We start from the raw sequence: 21,739 nt of genomic DNA, 5'->3' as shown, positions 1-21,739 counted from the left end.
CATTCATACATTTGTGGTTCAAAGCATTTATTTTGACTATACCTTTGTCCATCAATGCCCAGCGTATGCAGTTCCTTCAAAAGCGCATTTGTCTGCTCTTCAACTACTTTCATCCTCTGGTTCAGCACCACAAAGGTTTCAGGAGCTGTTGAATGGACACTCACTGGGAAGATTATTGGCCTTGCCATCATAGGACTCAGCATTCAACATCCAACTGCAAACATAATAAAAGCCATAGATATCCAGCAGTTATGAGGCATTAAAACCTCTTGCTCAGTCAATGGAAAGAGAGAAAAGCTGAACATCAAAAAAGAGAACAGAGTCAAAGAGTTTACTCCATCTCTAATAGGGCCCAGAGGAATATCTATGCCATGGCTTACCCTTAAGAATCCTGGGAATTTTGAATTTGGCGAAGATGCTAAAAATTCTCTATTTAAAATCCCAGTCTCCGCTCTCACAAAACGCATGGTCTCGCCAAACACTAGAACTGATTGGCAGTAGACGGAGCATAATAAACCAAAGAAAAGACTTCTTCCGACAACACGCAATTAATTTAAATCAGTGGCTGCGATTTGGAACACCTGCCTCAGAAACAGCACACCTCCCATTTATCGGAGGAATGGGACAGGCTTGGTGGCAGACTCTTCCTGCTGACAGCTCCCCCCCCCCCTCCTTTCAATCCCAGGTGTTTCCACTGGAAAGGACCAGTTAAGGAGGTGGCAATGCCTCTAAGTGAGTGAGAGAGAGAGAGACACTCCTAAAGTCAAAGCAGACAATACAGCTGAAACATCCTTGGTGTTCAAAGGCAGCTTCACACTTTCCTTACAAAACAGATCCCAGGGAGAAACAACTGAGTGGAAGTCAGCTGCTATCACCTTGATGCTTTTGCGTTTAAGGTTCCAGGGTCACCTGGTTGGCCCCTGTTTGCAGGCAGAAGCGATATCAGGAAGAAACATCACGGACAGAATAACTGCCACACACAGGAAGAATAAGGTTATAGATTGTGTGCCGCACTTGTGGTTTCATAAATCATTTGATGCGTCAATAAGAATGGAAGTTGTTAATACTGCAGTTGTTGTATAAGGGATTGTTATCTCGACTGGAGTGTAATTGAAATTAGTAAGATTAAAGCAGCGATATCGTTTTCAATCCATCCCAGCGGTATCATTTCCCCCTGTGTTCTTCCTCCTTCCAACCATTCCCTGCACCCGAGACTCCAACCCACCCACCCCTCTCTCTCCCTAGTGACCCTCTCTATTCTTTTGGTGTATATAATAATTTCATTTCAAAAAAATACTATTAATCTAAACTTTAAAACATGGGTGTAGCTAAGATTTATGTGGGGGTGGGGGCTGGGGCAGAACCGTGCTACCTGCAACAATATTGGTCAGTTAAGTATTTTTATTTAGTTACTTGATTGGGGAGGGGGTGCAGCTGCCCCCTGACCCCCACCCCCCCTTAGCTACGCCCATGCTTACAAAACCGATATTGCCAAGATGCAAAAACAACAAAACCGTCACTTAAGAACTGCAAGTGCTTGCCGTTTTCAAATCCACAAGACTTGCTGCAAAAGGCCAATACAGATGATAACAAAACAGATATACCCACCTTTCCCTAATCCCCACCACTTAATTAAATCACCCTTATTATTATTATTATTACCCCCTAAGCAGCGCACCCAGTGTGCTGGTGCCTGGCTATTTTGCGTCCCAGGCGAGGCTAACTTACTTGCACACACCCCAACCTGGAAGGGGGTAAAAATTAAAAAAAATTGCTAACTTCCATTTCCAAAAAAATTAGAAGCGATAAGATTCTTGGAAATATAAAAGCAAAACATCACCAGAGCTGGGTTTTTTTAAGAGAGAGCAAAAGCTAATCTGTATAGAAACAGTGCCCCTCAACGGTCAATAGACGACAACTGCGTCCGAGTTGGCCTAATTGATGGATTACTGATTATTGATCGCACCGGCCCCGAAATGTGCAGCTGATCCTCCTTTTCCTCGCCTCGCCCTGCCCACTCCGGGTCCACTTCCCTCCTTCTTTGCAACTTACCTCTCTTCCTACTAGAGGCGGCGGGAAGCGCCCCGGCTCTCTCTCTTCCCCGGCTACCTCCGGAGCGCAGCGGCCGCGGACTCCTCCTCCTCTCCGCCCCGCGCTGCTGCGCGCGGAATATGTTTCCATGGAGCTCCTCCCCGGCTTCAAACCGACATGCTTTGCCCCAAAGGGGCGGACACTTTCGCTGCATTATGGGACTTGAAGTCCCTTTACCAACGTAGCAGGATCTTAAAGGGGGTACTGTAAAGGGGAAAGCTGCGCGCAGGATCAAGTTCAATGCAGAGAAGCGCACCAGGATGGGTCGTTTCTGGGTTTGCGCGGGGTTTTTTTTGGTTTTTTGTCGCTGCAGTTCTAGCTGGATTTCAGAAAGTGTTTCTCTGGAACTCAACAGCTGAAGGTCTCCCACGGTAAATATGTGGTAGGCTCATACAACAAAAACCTAGAAACCCAATGGATATTATGGCTCACACCAGGCATAGCCAAACTCGGGCCTCCAGATTTTTGGGACTACAAATCCCATCATCCCTAGCTAACAGGACCAGTGGTCAGGGATGATGGGAATTGTAGTCTCAAAACATCTGGAGGCCCGAGTTTGGCTATGCTTGGCTCACACTATACCCATATAGCCGAATAGTTCTCTCCCCCCCCCCCGCATAATAAGTAACAATGTGGGAAATTATACCAAAACCAGGACGAATCAAGATATACACTTCTGGGTGACCAAAGAATCAGAATAATTGTTGGTAAAGGATTGGGTCTCCTCCTCCTCCTGGGTCAGAAAATGAGGTACTGTATTTAGATTTCGGTCTGTTAGCAGTACGGTATTGTGCAGGCATCCCCAAACTAGGCCCTCCAGATGTTTTGAGACTACAATTCCCATCATCCCTGACCACTGGTCTTGTTGGCTAGGGGTGATGGGAGTTGTAGTCCCAAAACATCTGGAGGGCCAAGTTTGGGGGTGCCTGGTATTGTGATTCCTATACCTACGGGACCACCTCTCCTGGTATGCCCTGCGGAGGACCTTATGGTCCACAAATAACAACATTCTGGATATTCCGAGCCATAAGGTGGTTAGATTGGTCTCAACTAGGGCCAGGGCCTTTTCAGTATTGGCCCCGACTTGGTGGAACGCTCTTTCACAAGGAGACCAGGGCTCTGTGGGATTTGTCATCTTTCCGCAGGGCCTGCATGACAGAGCTGTTCACCTGGCCTTTGGGTTGGATTCAGTCTGACCCCTGTGTTTTCCTCCCTCATGGGTTTGATTTATGGACTACTTAAAATGAGGCTGCATTTTAAATTTTAAAATTGTATTTTAATCTGTATTTTAATTAATTATTTTCTTTTCTTTTATGTCTTATTGTAATTTTATTGGTGTTAGCTGCCCTGAGCCTGGTTTTGACTGGGGAGGACAGGGTATAAATAAAAATTTATTATTATTATTATTATTATTATTATTATTACGTATTATTATTATTAAAACAGGAAGGGATAGAAAGAGTACTACAGGTGTAATTAAGACAGGCGACACAAACAAAGGGGTTTGGTACTGTGTTATATTAGGGTGTTCTATATTAATGCAGGTAGTAATAAAATTGATTGCTCCTAAAATGGAGGACACTCCAGCTAAATGAAGTGAGAAAATGCTTAGATCCACGGATGCTCCTGCGTGGGTAAGATTTCCAGCCAATGGGGGGTATATGGTTCAGCCCTGGCTTTTGGCTGAAGGCAGCTTGCATACGCTTTAATCTTGCTTGCTTTTGGTGTGAGCTGCTACAATACCCAAGAGAGAGAGAGTGCCCTTCTTTGAGGCTGGGATTGCTCAGTTGGTAGAGGATGAGACTGTTCATCTCAGGGTTGTGAGTTCGAGAGCCACATTGGCTAAAAGATTCCTGCGTTGCAGGGGGTTGGACTATAGATGGCCCTTCCAACTCTACACTTCTATGGTTCTATATTTTAAAAAGCTTTAAAAACAAACACATTTTTGGGGGGGGAATTGTATTTGCCATAGCTCACTGTCGCCATCTAGTGTCACGTTTGTATACCGTATTGCGCTTGACAACACTCTTTAAATGTTTTACTGCAGCTGTGGGAAAGCTCATTCCCACAACTCAAAAAAGATGCAGAAACATCACAAACAAAAAGGTTGTCACACACAAGGATACAGTTTGAGCGCCTCACTTGACACATTATTTAATGCGTCAATACAAATGGAAGTTGTCAATATTGCAGCTGTTGTTTAAGGGATTGTTATTGTGACTGGAGTGTAATTGAAATTAAGCAGATTCTGGAATGCAGAAATAAAGTAAATCATCAAATCATCAATTCTAGCACATGGGGGGGCACCTAAATTATATACTGTAATTTGGTGTTTGAATGATTGGCATTAGTAATTGTAATATAATTTGTCATTGTTATAATGAGGCTATTATTAGAATGCAATTGAAAACCAATTAAAATATTATCAAAAAATATATACTGTATTATCGAAAAAGGCACAACGGGATTGTGATTTTTTTACACATCTCCCATCATGTTTCCCGTTTTTATCTCCTCTTTCTTTTAGCAATCAGTTCAGGCTTAATCCCAGTATTAGGGTTGTCACCTGTCCTGTATAATACACGATTGTCCTGCATTTCCATGTAAAATGCTACATCTTGTAGTGTTCTAGTTTTGTCCTGTATTTCAGGTCCCCTGCCTCTCTCTCTCTCTCTCTCTCTCTCTCTCTCTCTGCCAAGTTAGGGATCCTCTCAAAATGCATGCGTTTGAAAGGGCATGTATTTGAGCTCTGGGTAGCCAAGCACAGGCAGATTAGCAAATTCATGTGTTATCTGACTGTTGTCTGACAACCCTTCAAATAGTGGTGGGCAACCTGTAGCCCTGCAGGTGCTACTTGACTACAGCTCCTATCACAGAACATCCAAGTCTCCCTATTTTCCAGGGACAGTCCTGGATTCACAGAAGCCGTCCCAGTTTCTGATCTGATCCCAGAATGTCCCGCTTTTCCTTAGGACGTCCGAACATCGGAGAAATGTTGGAGGGGTATGGCGTTATGGGATCTCTAAGACAAGGAGATAAGAAAGTGTACAACCTTTTGAAGAAATCTGAATGCAGGGAAGTTTTTAAAAAATGTGTACAACCTTCTGCAGAAATCTGAACGCAGGGAAGTTTTAAGAAATGTTTTATTATGTTTATATATATGTTTGAAGCCACCCAGAGTGGCTGGGGGCAACCAAGTCAGATGGGTGGGGTATAAATAAAGTTGTTGTTGTTGTTGTTGTTGTTGTTGTTGTTGTTGTTTATTAAATAGGAAGTCCCTATTTTCATAGGGACCCAAGGGTATACCGTGTTTCCCCTTTTTTAATCCGTAGTCAGAAAGTAAGCCATAGCAGGCTTTTAAAGCATTTGTTCAATATTAAACACCCCCTGAAAATAAGCCATGCCTTCACGCAGCAGCGCCGCTCGCCTTGAGGCAGCGGGACCCAGCAGCAGCGCTGTCCTTGTCCTCCCGCTGCTGTTGCTGTTGCTGCTGCTGCTGGGCCAGGCGGAGGCGAGGCCGCTGCTCGCCCCTGGGGGCTGCATGGCCCAAGGCTGAGCGGCGGCGGGAGGCCCGCGGGCGCTTCTGCACGGCTGGAGTGACGGGCGGCGGCGGGAGCGCTGCTGGCCCCTTCCGCGCCGCCTGAGCGTCGTGGGCTGCATGGCCCAAGGCAGAGCGGTGTTGCGCCACCAGGGCAACAGGCGGCGGCGGGAGCACTGCTGGCCCCTTCTGCGCCGCCAGAGCACCCGGCGAGGAGGCCTGCCTCCCCAGCGCCCGGTACCGGCGGCTGCAGAGCGGAGCGCTCTGCCGCGCCGAGCGCTCGGAGCGCCCTGCAGCGCCTTGCAGAGCGCCGAACGCTCAGAGCGCCGCAGCAGCCTGGCCTCTTCCTGCCTGCCACCCCACCGCCCGGAACCGGCAAGGAGGAGGAGAAAGGGGCGCCTGGGAAGGAGTCGGGAGGGCCCTTGCTGCATGATCCATGGGCACCCGGCTCCTTCCAAACGCAGTGAACGCCGCGCCTCGCTTTGAGCAAGAGGCATGAAAGGGACGCAGCGGCGAGGGTGATGGCTGCGCGGGCGGCGGCTGCGTCACGTCTCCCAGCGGCCGTGGGGGCTCTCGGTGCTGCCTTGCCCGGGCCCCGCATTCCCCGGAGGCCGGCCTCATGCGGTGGGTGGAAGGCGCGCGGGTGGCCTGCCTAAGGCCGGGCGGGATCCCTCAGCCCTCCTCATCCTCATGCGTTTATTTCGCGAAACAAGCCCCCCCCCCCAAAATAAAGCAGCAGGAACCTCGGAGCGGTTGGCAGGGGGTGGGGTGGGAGAAAGATTTAAAAAACCACAACAAAGGCATCACCGGGCGGAGCGCCGAGCCAGCGGCCTGGCCTCTTCCTGGCCATGCCGAGGAGGCCTGCCGCCCCACTGCCCGGAACCATAGGTACCATAAAAACATAATAAAATTAAGACATCCCCTGAAAATAAGACACCATGTGATTTTTTGAGGGGGGAAAAGTTATAAGACGGTGTCTTAAAAAGGGGGAAACACGGTAGGTGGTATGCAAATTCAATTAATAATAATAATAATAATTCAGAGAAATGTTGGAGGGTATGCGATCATTCCCAAGACATTTTTGGCACCTGAGGGGAACCACAAAATGGTGTGTCCCCCTCCTCAAGAGATCAGGAACGAGAGGGGGAAGAAATATCTATCATGGGATCTGCTGCCCCTGTGGATTCTGCCACCTGAGGCGGTAGCCTCACCTTGCCTCATGTGTGGGCTGGCCCTGTTCCTAGCCATGCTGGTTGGAGGTCATCCCTGCACTGCTCACTTGCAGTCACTGCAACACTGTTGTGAGCAGGAGCTGTGCCTTCCGAAAAAGCCAACCCTCCATTTCAGGAGAAAGAGACAGAAGACGTCTCCTTATTGACATACATTCACCTCCTTTGCTGCTGGTCTCTCTTGAGGATATAACATGTTCCTGGTCAAACCGAGCACAGTGGTACCTCAGGTTACGAACTTAATTCGTTCAAGAGGTCCATTCTTAACCCGAGGCGCACTTTCACTAATGGGGCCTCCCACTGCCACTGCACCCCCGTGCTCATCCTGGGGCAAAGTTCGCAACCCAGAGCAACTACTTCTGGGTTAGCAGAGTTTGTAACCCGAAGCGTTTGTAACCGGAGGCATATGTAACCCAAGGTACCACTGTACTGTGAATGTTAAGAGTTGAAAATTATTTTTCAATGTGGATCTTTACATATGCTCTCTAGATGGCAGGAGAGAGCAATCGGAACTGGGAGGAAAAGCTACAAATTACAATAGGCTGACTATATTTCTCCATGTATCACCTATGGTAGCTTGACATTAATAGGAGGGAGTGGAATGTCAATACAGATTCAGGTGAAATCCCAGGGTAGGCTAAGCAACTCCTCCAAAGGCCCAGGCGAACAGATTCCCAGAGTCAGGGCACAATCACCCAGAAGGGGGGGTGTTGGGGAGGGCGGAGTATAAATAAAAAATATTATTATTATTATTATTATTATTATTATTATTATTATTATTATTCTGTAGATCAGCCCCCCCCCCACCTGCTGCCTTTCTGTTGTGCAGTCTGGGGCTTATGGGATTTGTGGTCCCCAACACCTGGAGGGCACCCAGTTGGGGAAGGCTGGCTTAGTTTTCCAAAAATATATAGGAAGGAAAACAGGTCTGGCCCGGACTGAACTCAAGTCCCCATCAGCACAGGAGAAGGTCGCTGCCCAGTTCAAAAAGGGTGAGGGTATGTGCTTTGCTGAACAGGAATTGTGGTGCGTTTGTGTTTTGACCTGAATGAGCACCTAAGCCCTGTCCTTGCGAGATCAAATGGCAGCGCTCAAGAACCACATCTAGAACACAAGGACCACTGGACACCTGTGGAATGCGATGACATCATACAGCATCAGTTTAGAAAGAAGGGCCAATCTTTTTCTTCAACTGTACTCCGTCAGAGTTCTTGTCCAGGTAGGTCATGGTACTGAGCTTGAGATGGAAAGGGGGGCAGACCTGCGTCTGTGGGGAGGGGGTGCCACAACCTAGGGACTGTCCTCTGCTGGGCCACCCTGCCGAGCTTCTGAGGACAGTGGAACTGCCAAGAGGGCTCCCTCTGCTGATCTCAACACCTGAGAGTGTCTGTAGGGAAGGAGGCTGTCTGTCAGATATTTGGGACCCGAGTCATTTCAGACTTTGAACACTAGTGTGAGCACCTTGAATTTGACTCAGAAACAAATTAGCAATGGCAACCACTGCATCCATTTTAACACAGGGGTGTTAAGAGTTGTAAATAGAACCCTAGCCAGCAATCATTTCCTTTTTTTCTGAAATGATTCTGTATTCATTTTAAAATAAGTGCCTGAGAGTCTGGCACTTTAATTTTATATTTTTGTATCAGCACATATTTTGTATTTCCCCCATGGATGTTCTACTTTTGACAAACAGTTTGCTTTTACTGGAAGGGATTCTCATTCCCCCTTTAATCATACAGTCCTTTGTATTCAAATGATATAATGCTGACTTTTTATGCCCTTTCCAAATAAGTGTGTGTGTGTGTGTGTGTGTGTGTATACATTTGCAAACACACATCTGGAGGGTGGGGTGCCAAACTGGGTCTTTGACCCAGGTGACAGAAAGCCTTGTTTTGGCCCTGCTTTGTTATATCAGAATGCCTGTATCCAAGTAGGTGCCAAACTCTCAGGCACATGTTTTCCTATTTTTAAGTGACTGCAGAATCATTAATATAGGTTATAATTTTATAACGTTTTACTGTAAATAGCTTTTTCATAGCATTTTTTTTCTATAACTGTAGAGACTATGGAGCCAAGACGGAGGAAGGTCTACGACCCAGTTGTGGAAGTAAGTAGAATTACTTATTTGGTCCCATATCTCCCTCCACTGTCAGAATTATGTTAAGCCCCCCCCCCCCAGCTCTTAATTATATAAAATGCACAAATAAAACACACCAAGGACCAGAAACTACCGGTAATTGGTTGCCACGGCAGTCATGCTAGAATTGGGGTTACATGTTTGGACTGTCTTGCCCCAGTTAGCAACCTGACCACTGAATTCTGCACCGTCTGCTGTTTCTGATCTGTCTTCAAAGGTAGCCCCATACATATAGCATTGCAGTAATCCAGCCGAGAGACTGCCAGAGTGGGCAGTGTAGTTGTTCATTGGAAACGGGATCCTTCAGAAGGGAAGCAAATGAGGGGGTATAGCTCAGTGGAGAGCATTTGACTGCAGAAGGGAAGCAAATGCACTCCCAACTCACAGCCCTGCAATTTAAATTTGCTCTCACCAATTACAGCAATTTATAGGACTCTTAGAGGCGTGAGGCTGCACTTGGGGGGGGAATGTTTTTTTAAAAACCCAAAATGCTTCTGAGCACATTGATTTTGTAAAAGTGCCCCCTGCTGTATTCCCTCTATTTCCCCAGCCTTAGAATAAATGGGACCCACAATATGGAGACATTACACCTGTCTTTAAATGCAAGGAAGCTTTAAAGACTTTTCTTGGCAATTGCTGTAACTGCTCATGTACGCAAAGCCTGACACATCTGAATTGGCAATGTGGTGCCTATTTGGTCATGTTGTCCAGGTGGTGTTTGTCTGTTTCTGTGGAATAAATTGAGATAAGCGTTTTTAAAACAAACAAACAAACAAACAAACTCGAAGCTGGTGCTTCTTTTAAGTCTTGGGAATTTCACATGCTGCTATGAGGGTTTGGCCTGATGGATGTTTTTTACTTAGCAGCTAGGACTAGTTATCATAAACTTGTGCCGGAGCTGTACTGTTTCAGACTTCAGGTAGGATCTGCCATAAAAACCACTAGATTTCAAGGAGAAGGGTCCTACTCTAGCCTTTTCCCTGACATAGTAGCTTTCTAAGTGCAGAGGCTGATGGATTTAAATCATATATCCGGACTCACAAACTTCTAGCTGTGAGCACCAATAAACAGATGAAGTTCCGCTTCAGAGGTTTTGAAGTAATTCTTCTTTTATTTTAATAAACTAAACATGTTTCTCCAAAAATAAGACACCGTCTTATATTTATTTTTCCTCAAAAAAACAACAACCACGGTGGCTTATTTTGAGGGGATGTCTTACTTTTTTTTAATTAAGTATGGTACAGTTTAACCTACAAGGTTAAACTGCCTATCACTATGGCTTATTTTCGGAGAAGCACAGTAACTATAATATACAGACTGTGTGAGTTTCAGTCATCTAACATAAGTAAGAACGCATCTTTACCTCAGAACACACTCTCCAGAACTGACAGGAATGACAGTTACCAAGGAAGACTCCTCCCTCCCCCCCCCCATCTCCACTGAATGAGGAGATTGACAGAAAAGGAGGGATGAAAATACTAATGGAGGCTGTATGGGGCTGAAGTAGTGCAGCTCAGGCACAAGTCGACCTGGCTTCATAATGAATGAATAGCGGGATGATCATATGAGTTCGTACTTCCACTCCTATGGTATTTATCTGGCGTTAACAAAATGCTCTAGCCCTAAGGCAAAATGGCAAAAAAAGACAATCACGGGAATATGTAATCAGCGCAAAAACAAAACTATACCGTGATAAATCCCTGAAACGAGATATTGATAAAGTGAATAATAAAACTAAACTAATAATTGTTCAAAAAACCAAAATTTGCTTAAATCTCCCAAAAGAAACCTTGATATAGAAAAAAAAAACATAAATTTCTCAAAGAAACCTCTAAATAAAGTAAACCTTGACGAGGTGCCGGCTGAGTGACTCGTTTCACTGGAAAATCTCTCATCTGTTTCCTCGGAAGGAAAATATTTAGGGGCTGAGGTTTTCTTATCAAAAACTAGACAGGAACTGTAGACTCTGAAAAGAACTGAAAGTTACACCACAGTCTGGGGTAAAATTCCCCAAAATAAGACTCTAATTTTGTTTAAACCAAAGGTTAGCTAATCCTATGAGACAGTTCAAATAATGACTATCATAGCTATTTGAAAAAGATTAGGTAGAGGGCTGTAAAAGCTCTCCTAGTTGTGATGTTATAACGCCATTGCTAAGACTGCTCTAGGAGAGCAACTAGGAGAGCTTTTACAGCCTAAATATTTTTAAGCAAATTTTGTTGTTGTTTTTGAACAATTATTAGTTTAGTTTTATTATTATTCACTTTATCAATATCTCGTTTCAGGGATTTATCACGGTATAGTTTTGTTTTTGCGCTGTCCCTAAGGCAGGCGGCTCCTTCCACTTTGAGCTATTCCCAGAGAATTGGAGGTACTGACTACTGTTGTGCCTGCTTCATGAATTGTGAAGTTGGAAGGGACCATGAGGGTCTTATAGTCCAACCCAGCAGCATAGCTAACCACTTGGGTGCCTGGTGCGGGGGCGTGTCATGCAGCCGGGGTGGGGCGAGCGCGAGCCACCCATGGGGGCAGGGCAATCTGCTGGTGGGGCCGGGACAATCGGCCCATGGGGCCGGGGCGAGCCTCTCCTATGCTTGGACCTTCTATGTCCAATTAAGCACACCACGAGTCACTCCTCCTCCTCAGCCGCCCTACAGCTTGGGGGGAGGCAGCAGGCAAACCTTTTGGGTAGCGGAGCCTGAGCACGCCCAGTGTGCCGCCTGGGATTTGTCACCCCTCTTAGTGGTGGCACCCAGGGCGTAGCGCCCCTACCGCACCCCCCGTCGCTACGCCCCTGCCGAGAAGCATTTGCTATAGAGTCCAGAAGAGCTGAATGTTGATTAAAAAAACCTGTTAATTCCTCATATTTTCTATAACAGGTGAAAAGACAGTTAAGATATCAAGTGTCTCCATCAAGATTCCCCCACCAGCCACACATGTAAGTTTTCCTGCTTTTGAAACAAAATATAAAAAAAATCCTTCCAGTAGCACCTTAGAGACCAACTAAGTTTGTCATTGGTATGAGCTTTCGCGTGCATGCACACTTCTTCAGATACACTGAAACAGAAGTCACCAGACGCTTATATATAGTGAGAGGGTGGGGAGGGGTATTACTCTGAAGGGTGGTGAGCATGGGTGATTGATTGGCTGATAGGTGTGGTAAACCTGCTGACGACTGTTAATGGCTGCAATTGGTCTTACAGGAAAAAGCAAGGGGTGAGATGGCCAAAAATAAACCATTTTATTATTATTATTAATGAGTAAGGCCATCCAAACTGCAGGGTCTGGCATGCCTTGGGATAGAAGTGTATTTTAAGAATTAGCTCTGCTCTGCTCTGAAAATCATTTATTTAAAGTTATGACCCATTCTGGTGGTAGCAATAGGATAAAAGATGTAAAATGTCCAAATAAAATCAGATTTCAGAGACCTGGAACATGTCCAATGATAATCCTACTCTCCCTGTTTTCCTTCACTTTACTGCAGTCACCCCAAGCTGTCTCAAGTTAAAAGTTGTAAGTTGTTCCGGCTGCATAGCTTTAGGTTATTCTATGTTTGGGGGCTATTTACAGTTACCATCTTTCCATATTTTTGCTCTCAAATGGTAATAATTCAGAAACCAAACAGGTTATATTAAATGTAGCCAGGGTGATTCCCTCCATTATCGGCTAAATCATTCCATACTTGTGAATAATTCAAGCCTTTTCTGCCATTTCGCTTCAGACTCTCCCAAAGTCAGCTTTAGTTATTCCGAATGCACTTGGACTCTCTTCAGAATTTCCATCAATGTAAGAAGCCCAAAACTGATCATTGGGATTTCTGCATTTTATTTCAGGTGAGTATTTTTATTTCAGTGCCTTTGGCTTTGTCCCAAAGACTGCACTCTGTGCATAGAGAGCCCTCTGCCCAGCCAGATCCAGTGCGCCCAGAACACCAAGTCAAGCCGTGTCTCAGCACAAAGGCGCCACGTGGGGCTTCCTGGAGCGAAGAGCAGGAGTTGCTTTGCTCCTCCTCTGGTCCTGCTGCACTTGAGTCAGGGTTTCACTTAAGGCTCAGGCACACTTCCCCGGAGCGAAACCACTCTTTAGCACTCAGATTGTTTATATTTAGCAGGAGAAAGAACCACATTCATTTTCCTTCTTTACTTTCAGGAAAGAAAATTTCCTTGAAGGCTGATGGGCCTTGAAGTTGCCTATCAGCGGTTAGCACCTGCATAGCGAACTGTGCTAGATAGTGGATCAATTAACATTATGAATGCTATGCTAATAATAAAAATGCGGGTGGATTCATTCTGAGTCATGTCCATGCTTGCCTTTCAGATTTCTTCCGAAGGAAGATCAAGTAAAGAAAAAGCAACAAAGGGAAAAAATAAAGATCTTGTAAAAATTGAACCCCTTCCGTCGTCCTTCCACTCGGGTTACATGCTCTCCTTCCTGCCCCCCCCCCATTCACAAATAATTTGTAATGCCCTTTAAATGTTTTGGGTTTAGATTTTGAAAAATTATTTTTAAAGATTTTTGAGCGTTCAACATTTTACAGCATATTTTCCGTTGGTATTTGTTTTCTGTATTGTTTAAACCAGATCAAAATGTAAGTGTATAGATAGAGATTTTAAGTATTTCTTGCTACAATTATGTTGACAAATTGATGTTACTGTAAAGCCATACATTCTGTTAAGTCTTGTTTAATTGAAGCACTAGAATATTTTTGAAGTGCACATGGCTTGTTGTGTATTTTAAGTGATTCACCTTTTTTAACCCAAGATTCACCAAGATGTACTTTAATTCAGGGCATTATAAAGTTAAACATTTTTGGAAAAATCTTCATATTTAAAACACTGTAACCCTTTTGACAAATAAACTAAATATAATGAAATACCCATGCTGCTCATGTAATTACAGTTCATGTGGAGTTTTTCATTTGTAAGTTTTAAACCAGTCTTTGTTTTACAGGCTTGTGTGTGTGTGTAGACTATGGAAACTAATTGTAATTTATAATTTTCTATGTCATATAATTCCAACTGCCTTCTCAAACCAACAATATAATGTATATTGCCACATTGTCTGGTGAAAAGGTTAAAGTACTTCATTTCTTCCACTTTTAGATGCAAATCCATTTTTATTTCTTTTAATCAAAAGTTACTCATCTATTTTTACATCATTTGTTTTCCTGACCAGTATTTAAAAGCCAAAAGGATACTCTAAACAATGGCCAGTGACTTATTTTAGAAAGTGTCCCAAGCTACGTGCCTAACACTACATTGCATACTGAAATAAATACAAAGGTATACTGGTAAAACAATCAAGCAAACAAACATTTGCCAAGTTCAGTTCATTCTGTGCAGGATAGAGCATCTGCCATGTTATCTCTGCAGAGCTTTTACTGGTCCATCATATTGTTACATTTCTCCAACCAGTCTTATCTGACCTCGGTCTCCTTCAGTTCCTTTACATTCTTCTCTCTCTATGCCCTGTCAGTAACTGTACCATAAGAAAAGCATGCAATAAGCAATGATACAAGAAGCAGATCTTTAGCATGGTTAATTACTGTAATTCTAATAAGCACAAATAACTGGTATTTCCAATTGATGTTCTAAACTTCCCTGGGGAGAGTCTACCTATTGCAGAAGGCGAGCAAGGAATAGGTGGGAACAAGACCCTCTGCATTTTCTTCCTTTCGGGTTGGCCTTCCGCTAGGCTGTGTCAGGCTGCACCATTTCTCCCAATGCCTTTCAGGTTGCCTTGCCAGCAGTGGCGGAGGAAGGGGGCAGTGGGGGCGGTTCGCCCCGGGTGTCATCCCTGGGGGGGGGGTGACATTCGGCGCACCATTGCCCTGCGCTCCCGGCTGGAGGAGGCAGGCAGGCAGGGGAGAGGACGGGAAGGTGGCAGACGAGGAAACAACGGAGAGGGCGGGAAGGGGAAAGGAAGGAAGTGGGATCGGTGGGTGTGCCTTTCATTCTGCCTGAAAGACGATCGCTTACAGCTGGACTACCAAGTGGATTTAAAGGGTCACTTCAGGGGCGGCACTGCAAACGCAAAAGGGATCTTGCAGTATGTTGACGCAGACCTGCTGGATTTAATAACACTCAGATAATCTGATTGAAGCCGCCTAAAGGTTAATATTTTCTATATTCAAGGCAGATTAATTGCCTAAGCACAAAGGACACGTACTGAAAATTGGAATTTCATACTCCCTTGTAAGAAATTGTGGCACTACATAACTACAGGTGCCTGCACCATTGTAACATCTCTCATATATATATATATATATATATATATATATATATATATATATATATATGATTGATTTATTACGGTTCTTGACCAGCACACATAAATATGCAATACATAAAACAATAAAAGGAAAACAGTAATAATCTAAAAATAGGCAATAAATATAGGTTTTAACAATTGTTTAAAGAAAACTGATTAAAAGGAGTGTTACTACTTAGGGAGGTAGACTACAGCAATTAATAACACTGGGTATATATCACACACACACACACAAACAAACAAACAAACAAACACCACTCCCAAGAATGCAGTTTATTGGGCAAGTCTAGACTTGTCAGCTCAAAAGGAAGTCCCATTTCCCCCCATCTACTTCTTTTTCCCCAATGACTCAACAAATGAAACCAATTTGTAAAAATGTTAAGAGAGACATTGCATATATTTCTGTAAATCAAGAAAACCTTTAATAATAATAATAATAAGGAAGTCCCATTGGGTTGGGGACCTGGAAGGAGAGAAGCAAAAGCTCCCTCAACTCAGGACCCAAACCCTGGAACGCAAAGGAGGAGAGGTGGGGTGTGACGGAAGCGGCACTAAAAGGGGAATAAAATAGTTGCTGCCTTTCTATCTGAGCTGGCTCCCTGCCTGTTACGTTATGTGCGGGGAAACCGTGGGGTTCCTCTCTGTGTAAAGTCTTCACAATGTGCCTGCGGGTATTCATGGGTTTCTTTTCCTGAGTAATGGGCTGTGTTTTTGAAGTGAACAAATCAACAGGATGACTCTTTCCTCCTCCTCCTCCTCCTCCTCCTCCTCCTCCTCCTCCTCCTCTCTCTCTCTCTCTTTCTCTCTCTCTCTCTCTCTCTGTCCCTCCTGCATTTCACATCTTCCCACTTAACTTTCAATCCTTTCTCACGTGGAAAGCCACTTTTGGGAAGCGATTTTGCCAATCACTCCCTCTCAGCCTGACCTACCTTACAGGGGTGTTGTGAGGATAAAATGGAGCAGGGGAGAAAGTGGCGTACAACTTACTTTGGGGTTCCCCCCCTTAAAAAATGTCAGCAACTCTGGGAAACGGGGGGGGGGGGGCGGAGGGACCTTTGCACCACGGCATTGGGTGGGCTTACAATGGCCCTGAGTCTGTCCCAGCCTAGGAGAAACAGGAAGTTCCAACTGGCTGATCCAGACATCCCCTTTTATGTCCACTCTAGGGATGTTGTACTTGACTGCTCTTGTGTTTCACATCCCACAGAAAATAACATCTGGTAAGAATTTCGGAAAATCAGCAAATTGTCCAACAACAGAGCCAGGAAGTGCCTTTTCAATAATTTTACTTCTTGAACTATGGGAACCCTACTTTATGGCCTGCATCTGATCACCTGCTGTGGGGGGGGGGGGAAGGTGCTGGTTTAGACACAGGTGTAGCCAGGATTTATGTTACAAGGGGCAGGACAGATTCCCTGTGCCAAAGGCCCAATTTGATGGGCACATGCCGGACCTCACATTTCTTCCTGTAAGCAAAAAGTACTCTCTCATACAAACGCAAACACAAATGTAACCGCTTTGTCCTGGGTACCAAGCAGTTGCCAAGGCTTGAACTACAGTCGTACCTTGGAAGTTGAACGGAATCCGTTCCAGAAGTCCATTTGACTTCCAAAACATTCAAAAACCAAATCGCAGGTTCAGAGCGAAATCAGAAGCCGCCGAAGCCCTGTCAGATGTTCTACTTTCAAAAGTAGTTCACAAACCGGAACAGTCGCTTCTGGGTTTGCGATGTTTGGGAGCCAAAACGTTCGGGAACGAAGCTGTTCGAAAACCAAGGTATGACATTGTATTTCTTATAAAAATTGATACATTCTGCTCTGCAAAGCTCACAACTTAAGTTTTCAATCCAAGTGGTTTAGAAACATTGCTTACTCAACTTTTAAAAATAAAAGGATAGAATAAAGAGGTTTTATACATTTTTTTTAAAGCATGATATACAAATATATCATAAGCATAAATGTATCTAATAAACAATTAGATTTCTTGGTTGGCAAATGCACAAGTTGGCTCTAGTGCTTCTGCTGATTAGATTTGCGAACTTCCTAAAGTCACGCTTGAAATTACAAAATGTGTTCTAGAGTGGGAAGACTTGCCTGAATGTTATACCGTATGTACATTTCATTTTCACTCCATGGAAAGTAGTTGGCAGAGTCAATATGTTGACGTTTTAGAATAGTCTATTTCATGGGGAAACCATCACGTTCCCCTTATTTAAAGAACATTTGAATTAAATACCATTAAAGAGCATTTGAATTCAGAATGAAATGCAAACAAAATTCATGTTGTCCGTGGATTGTCAAACTCAGGTCACAAGGGAAGCAGACAGAAATGCTTCGGCTACCATATTTTGAGGCTGGCCTGCCATCTATCTAACTGGGAAACACTGGCCTGCGAGTGCTCCAGTTGGAGAACAGCCTTTACCAAAGGTGTCATGGGCTTTGAAGAAACTCGATCTCAGGATTGGCAAATCCACACCATGATCAACTCCTGCCTGGAAACCAATGTCCCCACTGTGGAAGGACGTGTGGATCCAGAATTGGCCTCCACAGTCACTTACGGACCCATTGTTAAAACCGTGTTTATGGAAGACAATCTTACTTGGCTACGTGTGATCGCCAAAGAGAGAGAGAAAGAAAGAAAGAAAGAAAGAAAGAAAGAAAGAAAGAAAGAAAGAAAGAGAGAGACAAAGCTTTCAGCTCCATCAATTAGTACCAAGGCTGATGAGAGCTGTGGGCATTAGATTCCACTAAAGTAGTTCTGGACACCCCTTGGCATTTCACCCTGTCTCGGGCTTTGCATAATCCGATAACCAATCTGCTGTATTCCGATTAATTAAATTATCTGGTATTTCTGGTTTGAAACGGCTGGGATTTATTCGAGATGCATCTGGACTTTGTGATTTGTGGTTTGGGAGATAGGCAGCAGGGAACATTTGTGGCAGGGAAGAGGGAGGTGGGGGAGAGATCAGAAGGTTGGGCTATATTTATGACGCTCTTTCTCAACAGTGTTTCAATAGCTGCATGCCCAAGGATTAACAATAAAACATAAAAATGGAAGGATGTTGTATTTGCTTTATGCTGCTGCTGATGTATGAATGATAATATGCAGCAATCCCTTGGCATGAGAAATGCTCTTTAAAATTTTACACACACACGTACATATTGAAAGCCACTCAGAGGATTATAGATAATAAGCAGCTATTTGTATTGTGTCTGAAGCTAGCATTTATCTTTTGCTGATAGAGGCACTCTGACTAGGCAGGCTGTCACCTCTGGCACCATCAGATGTTTCTAGTCTTTAAGAGCAGCCCGTAGAAGAGCACATTGCAGTAGTCAATCTGCATAATTACCAAGGCAAGGTCTCCGCTCTCCAAGTAGGAACTCAGCCATATTAAACCGACACAAAGTTGGGCTTTGCAGGCATGTCCAACAGGTAGATTGTGATTCCAACATACCACCGAACCTCCGACTCTGCCCATGCAATGAGGGAATAATAGAAGACTATATACACTGTTTCTTTTACTGTTCCCTATATGACCCTGTAAGATCCAGGCTTCTCCTTTCAATCCCAATGACCATCTTACGGGACATCGATCGCTTGAAGTTTTTACTGGTGGACGCCAACCCCTTGGTTTCACGTGACGTAGCTATCTATATTTTACAGGCCCTTAAACTCAGGGCCACTTTCCTGGCCAACCAGCCAGGCCCTAGTCCTATGTAAATTCCAGTTATATTTTTACCCAACACACATTCCTTTCGCCTTCACCCAACCAGTTGCATTTACCTGGTTTTTATATTTAATGTTCTAATTGTATTTGTTGTAGTTTTATTGTTGTGTGACAGTTGCCTGCCTGTACTTGTGCTATGGCCATACGGCTAATGCAATAAATGATGATATTGATTGATTGTGATCTACCGGTAGATCATTGGACGTCTGCAGTAGATCACTGGTATATCATTGGCTCCCCCCAAAGAAGCTGAACAACTGTGGCTCCCCTAAAAAAAGCTCAACATTTTACCTCCTCCCCCCCAAAAAAGCTCAACAACTTTGACCTGAACCCCAAAAGAGGGAGTTTTAACTCTGTTAGTAGATCGCAGTCTCTTAGGAGTTGGCCACCCCTGGAATAGAGGACATGAAAGTATACAGACACAGCACTAACTATTAAAATGTTTAGGATATCTTCTGAAACACCAGGGAGCTTGCAGGGAGGCAAACCAAGGAGCTTCACCCTATATGGCTAGGATTCTCCAGCTTTTGGAGGAAGCAGGCTTACCGTACTTGGGGATCTTGAAAGCACATATGCACCCCAATTACATGCAGTGATTATTGTGGAAGTGAAAATAAAGAGCAGTAGTTCTCTCATAGTTATGGTAGCTATAGCTACATTTTTATGTAACTACTGAGGCAGAATAAAGATGCAGTTTCAGACATAGCTTGTATCAGACTGCTTGTCTCTCTTCCAATATTTATCCTTTTAGTAATCGACATCAATTTCAGTGGGTCTATGCACAGGAGAGCTAGCACTGATTTGTCTATCATCCCTGATCATTGGCCATGTTGCCAGAGCTGAAGAGAGAGTAGAATTACAAGAATGATTGAGTTGGCTCACCCTGCATTAGTTTAGAGACCAGGACTAATAACACGTGTGAGTTGATAGTCTAAAATATTTGTCTAATTCTAAATTTGTGGAAAGATGTTTACCTCACCTTGGGAAGAACTAGGCCAGGGGTGGCCAACTCCCAAGATCAACTCAGAAAGTTAAAAACTGGCAGTGATCTACCCCCTCTTGGGGGGTTCAGGTCGAGGTTGTTGAGCTTTTTAGGGAGGAGGAAAGCCCTGTTTTTTGGGGTTCAGTTCAAAGTTGTTGACCTTCTTTTAGGGAGGAGGAAGCCACATTTTTGGGGATGCAGGGCAAAAATGTTGAGCTTTTTTTTAGGGGAGCTGCTTTGGGGGGAGCCAGTGATCTACCAGTGATCTACCACAGATGCCCAGTGATCTACCGGTAGATCACGATCTACCTGTTGGACGTGCCTGAACTAGGCAATCGGACTTGCTGTTCTCTCCCAGTCTCCCTGAGAAGCTAAATGTGTAAAAACAAAAGCTCACCTAGCTCTTGCACAATATTATTATAGTTTAGGAACTTTTACCAGTGTAGCTAAGCCCAATTTTACTGCCTGTGTTTTTGGACATGTATGGAAAAACACATGAACCTGAACTTTGGAGAGTTTTAGTTACAGGTACCGTAGGTAGCTGTGTTGGTCTGGAGTAGTTGAAACAAAATTAAAAAATTCCTTCCAGTAGCACCTTAGAGACCAACTAAGTTTGTCATTGGTATGAGCTTTCGTGTGCATGCACACTTCTTCAGATACACACAATTGGAGAGTTTGTAAGTAAACCATTTTTAGCTTACCAAACATGTGGTCTTTTGTATGCCAAGGGAAGAGCGAAGCATTGGAACTCACAAGGGCATATTTTAAAGGTCTAAACGCCTATATTTCCATGCTGTATTTAGCTGCATATTTTTCCTCACCAATGAAGAATCACAGGCCCAAAAGAGACCCTTATATATCATCAAATCTCAACCCCCTCCAATTCTATAATAGTGTATGAATGCCACAAAAAATGTCAAATACCATAAGGTGCCCTACCGTACTGCCCACACTCAAACCTACCGCAGTATGGCGCACTGGCTAGAATATTGAACTAAGACTCGGGAGACCCGGGTTCAAATCCCCACTTGGCCATGAAGCCCACTAGGTGCCCTTGGGCAGGTCACCGCTTCTCAGCCTGAAGTGCCTCGCAGGGTTGTTGTGAGGGTGAAATGTAGCAGAGGGTGTACACCACCCTGAGTGGATTGGCGGAAAGGCAGGATATAAATGAATAAACAAAAGAGTACACATTGGACCAACAAAAGGGTAGAATGGAATAAACTGGCATACATAGCTGAGTAGGTAGAGCATGTTACAGGAAGGTAGCCGTGTTGGTTTGCCGCAGTCGATTTTTTTTTAAAAAAAATCCTTCCAATAGCACCTTAGAGACCACTAAGTTTGTCATTGGTATGAGTTTCGTGTGCCTGCACACTTCTTCAGATACACGAAAGCTCATACCAATGACAAACTTAGTTGGTCTCTAAGGTGCTACTGGAATGAATTTTTGTTTTTTGTTTTGGTAGAGCATGGGACTCTTAATCTCAGGGTCATGGATTCGAGCGCCACATTGGGGGGGATCTGCATTGCAGGGGGTTGGACTAGATGACCCTCGTGGTCCCAACTCTATAATTCTATGATACAGTACATCAATCAGGCAGCAGAATCATAATACGAGCCTCTATAGCCAGTGACATTCCAAGCAAACGTCTTATTTACAGTATTTATGTTTGAGTGTTTTTAAAGGTATAGCTAATGGACCCCTGGATGGTTCAGTCCAGTCGAATTCGACTTTGGGTATAAAGCCCTTAACAACTTGAGGACCCGT

At 44.2% G+C, this 21,739-nt stretch overlaps 1 protein-coding gene across 2 annotated transcripts in view; it reads right to left on the bottom strand.

Annotated features, from left to right (window-relative positions):
• Positions 1 to 2,140, bottom strand: part of CCDC150 (coiled-coil domain containing 150) — a 39,794-nt gene extending 37,654 nt beyond the window's left edge. Inside the window, exons 1-2 of one of the 2 annotated variants that reach the window (XM_060281499.1) lie at positions 2,053 to 2,140; positions 43 to 214 (exon numbers count right to left, since the gene is read on the bottom strand). In XM_060281499.1, coding sequence (XP_060137482.1) covers positions 43 to 203 — 161 coding nt within the window. In that variant the 5' untranslated portion in view covers positions 204 to 214; positions 2,053 to 2,140. Of the gene's footprint in view, positions 1 to 42; positions 1,324 to 2,052 lie in introns of those variants that run through there. The other variant, XM_060281497.1, reaches the window with a different exon arrangement.
• Positions 2,141 to 21,739: the final 19,599 nt, after the last annotated feature.

This window comes from Zootoca vivipara, chromosome 1, assembly GCF_963506605.1.
Source record: "Zootoca vivipara chromosome 1, rZooViv1.1, whole genome shotgun sequence".
NCBI lineage: Eukaryota > Metazoa > Chordata > Lepidosauria > Squamata > Lacertidae > Zootoca > Zootoca vivipara.
Note: the sequence above shows the minus strand (reverse complement) of the source record. Positions and strands in the feature narration are given on the sequence as shown.